The 12,474-nt window shown below is 38.0% G+C and overlaps 1 protein-coding gene across 5 annotated transcripts in view; it reads right to left on the reverse strand.

Moving 5' to 3' along the window:
- The window catches only part of NOX4 (NADPH oxidase 4), a 208,546-nt gene that overhangs the window by 19,650 nt on the left and 176,422 nt on the right, over positions 1 to 12,474 (reverse strand). For all 5 annotated transcript variants that reach the window (XM_089311743.1, XM_089311732.1, XM_002708641.6 and 2 more), the window contains 2 exons: positions 4,096 to 4,215; positions 2,366 to 2,474 (listed from right to left, as the gene is read on the reverse strand). In XM_089311743.1, coding sequence (XP_089167869.1) covers positions 2,366 to 2,474; positions 4,096 to 4,215 — 229 coding nt within the window. The remainder of the gene's footprint in view (positions 1 to 2,365; positions 2,475 to 4,095; positions 4,216 to 12,474) is intronic.

The following is a 12,474-nucleotide window of genomic DNA, read 5'->3' on the forward strand; positions in this document are numbered from 1 at the left end:
TGTCTAAATATGATCAGGTGGACTCAGGGGGCTTCCTTACCCTTGGCAGCTCATGACTGGAGCATAGGGTGATTACTGATGCCATAAACAAGAGTGTCAATTTGTTAAGTCAACAACAGGAGTCACTGTGCACTTACTCCTCATGTAGGATCTTTGTCCTTAGTGTGCTGTACATTGAGATTTAATGCTATAACTAGTACTCAAACAGTATTTTTCACTTTATGTTTCTGTGTGGGAGCAAACTGTTGAAATCTTTACTTAAGGTATGCTAAACTGATCTTCTGTATATAAAGAGAATTGAAAATGAATTTTGATGTGAGTGGAAGGGGAGAGGGAATGAAAAAGGGGAGGGTTGTGGGTGAGAGGGACATTATGGGGGGGAAGCCATTGTAATCCATAAGCTGTACTTTGGAAATTAATATTCATTAAATAAAAGTTAAAAAAAAAGAAAAAAAAATAAGCAGAGACTTCAGAGATACACATCTTGGAGGTGGAAACCAAGACAGCGATCTTGACTTCACTGATGAGGGCTGTATAACAATGATATACCTTGGATGCCGGAAGAAGTTGTAAGAGGCTCTGTGGATGAAGCATAGTAAGCAAGGGGAAGAAACTATTGCTTCTACATTCTTTTTCTTCTTTGTCCTAATTGGAATCCCACAGACACCTTATGCATGCATTTACTGGTTTGCTATCTCCCTCATTTAGAATATAAATCATGTGAGATCAGAAATGGTTTTGTTTTGGTTTCTGACATATCTCCAGGTGCAAAGACAGTTCTGATTCATAGTAGGCAGCTACTAAATATTTGTTGAACAACAGAATGATGGACTGAATGAATGACACATACACAAGGAACCATGTATAATAAAATTCATTGCAACACTCTTTGTAATAAGCAATAATTATCCAGGGGCTGGCACTATGGTATAGCCAATCCAGCTCCCTGCCACTGGTCTGAGAAAAGCAGAAGATGGCCCAAGTGATTGGACCCCTGTCACTCACATGGGAGACCCAGTTGAATCTCCTGTCTCCTGGCTTAGGCATGACTCATTTCTGGCCATTGCAACAATCTGGGGGCTGAAACAGCAGATGGAAGACCTTACTCTCTCTCTCTTTGTCTCTCTCTCTCCTTAACTCTTACAAATAAATAAAATAAATCTTTTAAAAATAAAGTAATACCTAACATTTTAAAATAAATTAGATACATAGTAATAAATGTTCTACAATGGTAACAAGAATGAGGTACTCTATATGTACTAATACTAAAAATACCTGAGACCTAGTAACAAGTTAAAAACAGCAATTTATGTAACAATGCAAATCATATGAGGGAAACTACAATAAAGCTCATGAGTTACTCTGAGTTACAACGATGAGGTGGTGAAACCAGTAAGATTTTCCTTTCCCTGAAAGCTTTGAGATGTTTGTACCAAAGATGCACAAATGTATTACTTTTATAAATTGAATAAACAAAGACAGATGGATAAATAGATAAAATGTTGAAGGGACAGGTGAAGAATGCCTGCTTTTCTCCCTGTAAAAAAATAAAGCTTAGAATTTGGAGTGTTTGAGATTGACTATTTGCAATATTAAATATGGCCACGAGAGATAGATATTGGAGCAAAGGATGGCAGGTGTTGTGCTGTAGCAACTATGTGCTGATGTTTCAGTCCCTCTGGATCCCGTTACCACTTCTTGCCAAATAATACACTTCTATGTTGAACAGCCTATGTGAAAACATAGAAATGAAAGTTTCTTTTTTTTACCCACTATGCCACAGTGCCTGCCCCTAAAATTTTCTTTTTTTTTAAATGTTATTTCTTTTTCATTGAAAGAGATAGATAGAGATCCATATTCTATCTACCTATCTACCCCAAATGCTGACAACAGTCAGGGCAGGCCAGGGTGCAACCAGGAGCTGGGGAACTCTATCTGGGTCTCCCTCCTGAGTGGCAGGGACTCAGGTACTTGAGCAATCACCTCCTGCCTTTCAGGGTATGCATAAGCAGGAAGCTGGATCAGAAGCAGAATAGCCAGGACTTGAATCAGGCACTCTGATATGTGATGTGAGTGTCCCAAGTGAAATCTTAATGGCTGTATAAAGCTCCATACCCTTATCTGAAGTGAATGTTACTACAATAAAAACAGTCAAGGTATATACATGTACTCACCAATACCCCTATCTGAAAAGGTATGTCCCTAATTATTAGTTATCATTATCTCTGGGTCTTTTTAAAATTTTCTTTTTAGGTTTAAGTGACTTTTCATTGCTACTCAGCAAACATTTATTGCTTTGTAATCTAAAAGCAAATAACTTTTTAACTTAAAAATGTTGCAAAACTAAAAACAATCCTAACATTACCTTGTTATATAACATGCAGAGTAAGTCTGCAAACCAACAGAAGGATTGGATGTCTCTGCACACCCAAATAAAATACAGTCTTCTAAGTTTGTACGGCTTCCAGTCATCCCTTCAAAATTAAAATAACATGGGAGTGATTAGTATAGCAAACAATTAAAGAATCCTTACATGCTTTAAAATGTGCTTTTTATCATAAGCAATCAACAAAAAAAGCAGGGATTTACACTGTAGCATCTCTATAACCCCCAAATAAATTGAAAATGCAATATAATGCCTTCCAGACATGACACATTTGATGAATTTAAATATTTATACCTCTGAATTTTACATGTATATCATTAATTTCCAGTTGAAGGCCATGAACTCAACTCCTAAATAAGAATAACATTGGCCCTTGCATCTCAGAAAAGCATTTCTCTATTTTTGGTGAATTTTATCACTGAGCAGGGCTCCAAAGGTCATTTGGTCTTGCCCTGGCTTCCAGACAAAGTGAGCCAAAACCATTCCAAAAAGTTGGTTGTTTATCCCCTTCTTAACAATCATTAAAGAGAGATTTCACAACCACATACTATGTAATACATTCCAACAATTCATAATTCCAAGTCTGGAGTCCTATTTATAATTATGAAGTAGGCTTGAGGTTAAGAAACGTTGTTCATTTTTTATAACATTAGGTGCCCAAATGACTTGTAATGTGTTGTCAGTAACAAATGATTTCTGGCTTAGAATATGGTTATTTTTGTAAGAACCTCCAAAAAGTTCCAAAATTACATCTAGTCCTTAAAATTGAAATAAAATGTTATTTAAACATCGTTTCAACTTATTTTTTTCAATACTCTATAACACAGATTTTTAATGAAAATTCTATCTACCTGAAAAGTGAATGGAATAGTTTAGAGAGCAAATTTCTGCTGTCATTCTGTTTGTGTTTTCATGACGATCAATTAACTTTTGCTTATAATCTTGAAATTAAAGCTGAAAGAATATTTCCTCAAGAAGCAATCTCACCTTTAAAATTCCTTTCCTTCAGTCTGTAGTAATTTGCTAAGTAATAAACCAAGGAATGGAGTACTCATTTGTCATCCCATAAAAGCTTTAGGAAGGAAAAGTATCACTATGCTCCTAAATCTCTATATATGAAATATATTAAACTTGTATAACTTAAATCAAATTTTTAGAAAGCTTTCTCCAGCTATACTTTAACAATAGCTCAGCCCTTTATTTCCTTTTCCTTTAAATCTGTGTTCTTCTCTTCATAGGTCTAATATCTTTGGAATAGTCCATTATGAATTTCTTACTGCTTTGTTTTTGACTTGCCCCACTTGTATATAAGCATGTTAAGAGCAGGGATTCTATTTTTATTCATTGATCTGCTCCTAGTATTTGTAAGATTCACTGGTCCATGAGTGCTCAAAAGCACTTGCTAAACGAGTGAATGAGTGCTTTCACTTAGCACTGATGATACACAGTAATGAAGGATGGCAATGAGTGACTTTTAACAGAGAAAAAGGATTCAGGAATATGTAACTGTGGTAGGACATATTTTTATAAGGGAGAAAGCCTACACATGATTGAGAATAAATTGATTATTCCCCTCAACAATTAATAGATGGGATCCCCTGAATAGTGAGTAAATGAATTATTTAAGGAATTATTTCATTCTAAAAAGAGAAGTGATTGAAATATTGGCAGTTTTGTCTGGACTAACAAAATAGATCAAAATCACATACAGCAGGGTGTTGAGTATCGATGCAAAAGGAGTCACTCCAATGCCTCCAGCCACGCACAGGCTGACCTCATAGTTCAGTGACTCCTCAAATGGACTTCCAAATGGACCATCTATGTATAGCCTGCAGAGAAGGCAGATATAGACAAGAAACATGAAAATATGTTCAATTAATTTTCTATAACATGTAACAAACATACTGGATTTACTTTCCAGGCTTTGAAATGACTCAGGCTTTATTTCATTGTTCTCATAGTGATAAACATAAAGGAATAAAATGTTGTCTATTTACTGTTAATATTAAATCAAGTACATCTTTTTCTAAGTATGCCTTTTTGATGGAAACAATAACTGAAAGAATACAGAAATGTAAATAGGATCATGCTAGATGGTTAAGGAAAAAAACAGGGATCACATTGTATTGAGATAATTAACTAAATTAAATTATTAACTGCTTTATTGTGTAAAAATTTAACAAATAATGTTCACTTCATCAACAAAATCAGGAGTAGAAAGATTCACGATATGAGTGGAAAAATAATAGGAGGAAACAAAAGAACCTAACACTGTTCCTCCTCATGTCTTAGGTTCATAAGTATGAACTATTCAGGAAGTATGAACTTCAGGAAGCTGAAGAATAACCACAACAGAAGTTCCACTTATTCTACTTGTGCTTATATATTCGTGTGTGTGTGTGTGTGTGTGTGTGTGTCTGAGAGAGAGAGAGGGAAAGAGATCCTTAACTGCAAGAGAAATTGCTAATTGTTCACTCAACTTTCATCCTCCCATTCCTTCTTCTTACCAGAACATTAATTTTATTCAAGGAAGCACAGTGTCCAGCCAAAACACTGCATTTCTCAGATTCCATGGCATCAATTTAGCTGTACAACTAAATTCTGGTTAATGTGGCAAAATGGAAATGCTATTGGAACAACTGGGCAGGCTCCCGAAAATGTTCTTACTTGGAAGCCATAACTCTATCCCTCTATCATTCCTTTTTCTCCCTTGCGCCTGGAATGTTGTCTTTGTATCTAAATAGTTACCATACTTTATATGGACGGCTTAGTTCCACATATCGTTATATGAATCAAAAATGAATATTCTACTGTTTTTATTCTGTTATAACAAAGCAACTTTCCTGACAAACAGTAACTTTCCCTAAAAGTACATCTGTATAATAAGCCTATCATGTACATGGCTTTTATGGTTAGGAGCCATTGCATTAGTAGATGAGTTGATTTTACTTTTCTATGTTGAATGGTTAAATGCTCAGTAAATGTTTGTTGAGTGAATTAATATATAAGACACCCCTTTGTACTCTCAGTCTGTGCTACTTACTGTACGTTATATACTACTCTCCCTGCCAATATCTGATTTCTCTCTTTAGGAGTCTACACTTTTGATGTTATGCTGGTTCCTAGGAGTGGTTCTGATTGCTAGGCTGTGGGAGCGGAAGCTATCCTCATCTCTTTTGAACAAGGCAGGGAAATAGCATTTCTTTTCCATGAGAACTAAAAGCCATTACTGGAACTAGAAGAGAAATGCAGACTGAATCCCTGAATCTCACTTGAAGAAGGCTGTCTTGGAGAGTCAACAGACTCGTAGAAGACATTGCATCAGTAAGAAGTGAACTTCTTTTGCATTTCCTCAAGTTGGAATATTTTCAGGCCAATTAGTTACTGCAGCAGTACTCAGACCATCATGAATAGTGTATGTGCACTATATATTTAAGCCCTAAATGGAAACTTGAAGAGAATTATGTTTACAATAATTTTTAAGATTTATTTATCATGTATTTGAAAGGCAGAGTTAGAGAAGGAGAACAAGAAGAGAAAGAAATCTTTGACCCGCTAGTACACTCCCAAAATGGCTGTAATGGCCAGGGTTGGGCTTCACCCAGGAGCCAAGAGTCTCCCACATGGGTGTGGAGGCCCAGATGCTTGAGCCATCTTTTGCTGATTTCCCAGTTGTATTAACAGGGATCTAGCTAGGAAATGTGGTAGCCAGGACTTGTACAGGGATTCATATGTAATGCTGGCATTCCAGGCAGTGGCTTAAACTGCTACATCACACTGCTGGCCCCCAAACATACTACTTTTAAAATACAATGACTTAATCAAATAGAAAAGCCACTTCTTTCCCTCAAGGACCAATAACCTTACTGTATATGCCTTATACAGTGTTTTATTTATTTATTTATTTTTTTGACAGGCAGAGTGGACAGTGAGAGAGAGAGAAAGACAGAGATAATGGTCTTCCTTTGCCGTTGGTTCACCCTCCAATGGCCGCCGTGGCCAGTGCACGGCGCTGATCCGATGGCAGGAGCAAGGTACTTATCCTGGTCTCCCATGGGGTGCAGGGCCCAAGCACTTGGGCCATCCTCCACTGCACTCCCTAGCCACAGCAGAGAGCTGGCCTGGAAGAGGGGCAACCGGGACAGAATCCGGCGCCCCGACAGGGACTAGAACCCGGTGTGCTGGCGCCGCAAGGCGGAGGATTAGCCTAGTGAGCCGTGGCGCCGGCCGCTTATACAGTGTTTTAAACATAGAAATAGAGCAAGTAGTAGTAGACATTTTAATCACAATATGTAGAATTCTTATATCCATTTGACATCTATTCTACAATTTATTCACTTAACAAACATATAGTCTGTGTCAACTATTTGTATTATGGTACTTTTGACTCTAAGATAAAAATGATACCATATCTACTCTAAAGAGGCTCTTCCATCTTTATAAACAAATGCATTAAATGGTTAGAGGATGATACATTGTCCCAATGAATCAATTTTTTTAAAAGATGAGATGTTCATAAAAATATAGTGAAGAAATTGACACCTTATTTCAACCACAAAGAATAAGAGGAAAGAGTCATGAAAAACATCTCTTTCTCACTTATCTGCTTTCCAACTCAGACACTCTCTCAACTCCCCACGTATTCTTCGGTGTTTTGAAATAACTTTGGAGTGGACTAGAACTTGGAGTTCTAGCCACTCCCTAGGGATAGGATCATAGAAAGGTTACTTGGCCTCTCATATGCTTAGAAAATCAAAATCTGATTTCCTTCTTCTATAAAAGATTAACAAGATCTGATGACACAGAAAAGAATGATAAAAATCATAGGTAACCACAGATACATCAGAAATGTGGTCTATTATTCACATCAATGACTGCAGACTGCTGGAGAGGTTCATTGACTATACAAAAGATGGGCCAAGTTCAGTGTGAGACGGGATGTGTAGGTGGGAATTTTGTTTGAAGGGCCTTAGAGAGTCAATAATTTTTCATTTGAAATATTATTTTTTCACATAAAGTGAGAAAATAATTGCCTTTTTGAGGGAGGCATAAAGAGAAAGTACTTACCAATTTTTTTACATATTTAACTTGATTAATGTGTAAAACGCATTGCCCTTTATTTATAAACAATGATCTCTTCCCTATCTTAGTACAGTATGTGATCATTAAAAGAATGCTAAGGGTGGGTGTTGTGCTGCAGGAAGTTAAGCCGCTACCAGGGATGCCCAGATCCCACACTGGAATGCTAATTTGAGTTCTGGTCTGAATTCCAGCTACTCTGCTTCCAAAGCAGCTCCCTACTAATGCACCTGGCAAGCAACAGAAGATGTCCCCTGCCACCCATATGAGACCTGGCTGGAGTCCCTAGATCCTGGCTTTGGCCTGGTTATGGTCACTTGGTGAGTGAACCAGCTGATGGAAGGTATCTCTCCCTCCCTCCTTCTCTCCCTCTTCCTTTCTCTCAACACCAAAACTGTTTTTCAAACAAATAATTCTATAAAACAAGTAAAAGAATGCTGTGTTACTACTATCATTTATGTGATAAGATTAGAGAAATTAAACTCAACTTTTTAAAGACTTATAACAACATAGTAGAGATGAAATCAAAATGACACATTGTTAAACTTCAGGTGATAATTCATGAAAAGATACTCTGTGTAGGACTGCAGATAAGAGAATTCTAAAAAAAAGGGAGGGTTCCTATTCTGAGGCCCATTCAAAAGCATATAAACATTTTTTGAAATGTAAATGTGTTTTTCTCTTGAAAGCAGGATCTATTACATTTTTAAAAAAACAATAGCTTCCTTTTTTGCTGAGTAAGACTGAGTTGACATTGAGTCACATGATTTTCTTTCAGTAGAGAAATTCATTAGCTAAAAATTAATTTAACTACAGACAAAACTACAACAGATACTTCTTGCACTCCTATTTCCCAACACTTTCTATCACCTTCTCCTAAACATATGTATATTTATTTATTCACACAATCTGAGGAGAAAAAAATTGATATTGCCAATTTTAAGAAATAGATTGTAATTATACTGGTATTTCCCAAAAGGGATGTTGTAGAACACTAATACAATGGGAAATAAGAAAGTCATGGTCAAATTTGGATTTGAGAAATGTGTTCAACAAATTTTTTGTTGCTGCTCATTTATTTTAAAACACCTGTAATGAAAACTTTTAATTCTGGGTGTTGTTGAGAGAGGGAGAAAACTGCTTCCCACCCTTTCTTAGAAATGGGTGGTGGTCATGAGACTAGTTCAGTCTAATTTGATTAAGAAGTTTTGGGTTGGATTTCTGAGAATTTCCTTTAAAGGGAGGCCCACTTCATTGCATGTACCCTTCATGTTCTTGGTTTTCCTTCCTTCTCCTGTCTGGAAGGAGAACATAATGGCTGAAGCCAAAGGAGCTATCTACCTTGCCAGCACAAGAGGGAAAGAAGAGAGGTGCTGACACTCAAGCTACAATAACAGCCACCTGTTATGTTAGCACTTCTCTGTACACAAGAAAAATAAACTGCCACTAATTTTAAGCTATGTTTCTGATGTATGCAGCTGAATGCAAATACACCTGATAAAGCTTTCAACATGGTACCTGGACATTGTTAGCTTTTGATTAATTCTAGGTATAACTACTAATAAAGAGTTGTAATTTATACCATATATATATATATATATATATATATATAAATGTATATTTTTGGAAAATTGTCCCCTACCTGATGAGTTCCTACGATAAATATTTATTTTAATAAAAATTCAAAAAAAGTATCTGGGACTCCTAGGACTCTTCCTTCACAAATTAAAAACAAGGTATACTATCAATAGATATTCTTCAATGAAGATTTAAATCAGGGCCTATCTGAGTGTTCTGTATACACACTTATTCTTAATCAGCACAACAAATGTCATAAGAAAGTATTTTAAAAATTTCCATTTTATTAGAATGGGCACTAAAACTAAAATGTTAGAATTCTATCAAGGGAACATTTCTTTTTTTTTTATTTAATAAATGTGAATTTACAAAGTGCAACTTTTGCATTGTTGTGGCTTCCCCCACCAACCTCCCTCCCGCAGCCCTCCCATCTCCCACTCCCTCTCCCATTCCACTCTTCATCAAGTTTCATTTTCAATTATCTTTATATACAGAAGATCAACTTAGTATATACTAAGCAAAGGTTTCAACAGACTGCGCCCACACAACCGCACAAGATAGAGAGTACTGTTTGACTAGTAGTGTTATCGTTAACTCTCATAGTAAAACATATTAAGGACAGAGATCCTAAGTGGGGAGCATGTGCCCAGTGACTCCTGTTGTTGATTTAACAATTGACACTCTTATTTATGATGTCAGTAATCACCTGAGGCTCTTGCCATGAGCCGTCAAGGCTATGGAGGGCCCCTGAGTTCACCAACTCTGAACTTGTTTAGTCAAGGCCATATCACAGTGGAGGTTCCTTCCTCCCTTCAGAGAAAGGTGCCTCCTTCTTTGATGGTCCGTTCTTTCTGCTGGGGTCTTGTTCACCGAGACCTTTCATTCAGGTTGTTTTTGCCAGAGTGTCTTGGCTTTCCATGCCTTGAGACTCTCATGGGCCTTTTAGCCAGATCTGAATGCCCCAAGGGTTGATTCTGAGGCTGGAGTGCTGTTTAGGGCATTTGCCATTCTATGAGTCTGCTGTGTGTCCTGCTTCCCCCGCAGGATCATTCTCTCCCTTTTAATTCTATCCTTCAATATTTGCAGACACTGCTCTTATTTGTGAAATCTCTTCGATGCTTACCCTATTTTTTTGATCAATTATGTACTTAAACTTATCACTTTAACAAGTGAGATGGCTCTACCACTGGAGGTAAGTCCGAGTGAGCATGTGCCGACCTGTATGTCTCTTCCCTCTCTTATTCCCACTCTTGTATTTAACAGAGATCACTTTTCTGTTAATTTTAAACGCCTAAGAATAATTGTGTATTAGTTACAGAGTTCAACCAGTGGTATTAAGTAGAACAAAAAGAACAATAACAAGAAAAAAAATACTAAAAGGAATAAGAAGGAGTGTTATAAAATTCCTTGTAAGTTTGACTCCAAAGTTCATTTCCTTAATGATCAGATGTTAATCACTACAGCAAATTATCAATTATGTTAGTTAGAAATACTAGTGGATTAAGGGAAAGAAGGGTTCAGGACCATCCATCACCTAAGAGAATCTACAGTTCTAATAAAATCCCAGTGATACTGATGTTCCAGCTAAAGCAGGTAAGGGGAAAGGGAGTGACCTGGTGCAGATGGCACTAGATGCAAATCACATGTGCTTAAATCATCTCATAGAAAGAGACTACTTGTCTCATTTATTCTGAGACCTGGGCCACCTAAGCTCCAGCTATAGATTTAAATGTGGCTCTATTTTGAACCAATTCCTATGTGAGTCAGGAATGAGTTACTCCTCATACAGCACTAAGGCATCCTTATTGCTTGCCCATTAGCCTTGAGCTAAGGGAGCTTCTGGACTTAGCGAATCTCTGAGATAGAATCTTCACTATTTTCACAGTGCCCCACTTTTTATAGAATTTTTTTCTAGATTTTTTTTTTTTTTTTTGGCCTTGCTTTTGCAGTTTGGATGGCGGGGCTGTTACTCATGAATTCCAGCCCAGGATTGGAACCTACCACCTGCTAGCAGACTAGCTTCTTTCTGATATCTTTCTTGCTTCATTTTGCAAATACCAATAATATTAGAAATTCTCTTTATTACATTCCACACTCTCTTTACTATATTGCTTTTGAAAGACATCTTGCCAGCCAGGTATTGAAAGTAACCTACTGTGAGCCTAAATATGGTGATGAGAAACTGAGAGACAGTAATCTCTTTATCAAGGATAATATTAAAATAACTATGTATACTGTGAATAATGTTATGAGTAACTGAGTGTGAAAACTGCAGAACAGCCCTACCACACACAGAGGCAGGCCTACAACAGAAAGGTCACCTTCCCAACTGACCACCTTCCAACAGATCCTGTAGCTTAGAGTCATCTTTGTCAGGAAAAAAAAATCACCTGTCATTTTGGCAGGATCTAGATGGGAATGAAGACACTAAAGCAGTCCACAGAGGCAAGCCTTTCCCCTACCCATAGGTAAGACACAGCCTTGAGAAATGGCAGGACAGAGTTGACAATGAGGATGGTGATCAGTATTCCCTTTTGCAAAAGTCCAGGTGCTTTATATCATTTAATTTAAACATTTCAAGACCTCACAAGATAGAAGCATGCCAGGTACTGGGCATTCTTCAAAGCAACGTTAGAAGGAAAGTTCTCTACTATCTCCATTTGAAATGTAGAAAAACATAAAAAAGGAGAACAGAGTGTCACTCATCCCTACTAATGAGGTCTGTAAGCCAGAACCTGACTCCAGTAAAAAAGCCTGAAGTCACCCCAACCTCCACCCTTCTCTATCCTCTCCACTCTCGCTTGTCCAAAAGTGACTGCACTCCACTAATTGTGTCTCCTAATGTTCTTAGACATAAATCCAACCTTCCCTATTACTGTTATCACCATTAATTTTATCACTGCCTGACTCAGGATCAAACTGCCACTGGCCAGTGTGCTAGCCCCATGTAGTCCTCTCTGGCTCTATGATACACCTATGAAAGTGTAAATCTGATTATCATTCTCCTTTGCTTGAAATCTTACCATGACTCTTTTTTTTTAATTTTTTTTTTTGACAGGCAGAGTGGACAGTGAGAGAGAGAGACAGAGAGAAAGGTCTTCCTTTGCTGTTGGTTCACCCTCCAATGGCCGCCGCGGCCGGCGCGCTGCGGCCAGCGCACCGCACTGATCCGATGGCAGGAGCCAGGTGCTTCTCCTGGTCTCCCATGGGGTGCAGGGCCCAAGCACTTGGGCCATCCTCCACTGCATTCCCTGGCCACAGCAGAGAGCTGGCCTGGAAGAGGGGCAACCGGGACAGAATCCAGCGCCCTGACCGGGACTAGAACCCGGTGTGCCGGTGCCGCAAGGTGGAGGATTAGCCTAGTGAGCCGTGGCGCCGGCCGGCCTTACCATGACTCTTGTCTTCACACTAGAGTCCAACTTCCCTTTCAT

The sequence above is a fragment of the Oryctolagus cuniculus genome, chromosome 1 (genome assembly GCF_051225735.1).
Source record: "Oryctolagus cuniculus isolate XC-2025 breed Fujian yellow rabbit chromosome 1, ASM5122573v1, whole genome shotgun sequence".
Lineage (NCBI taxonomy): Eukaryota > Metazoa > Chordata > Mammalia > Lagomorpha > Leporidae > Oryctolagus > Oryctolagus cuniculus.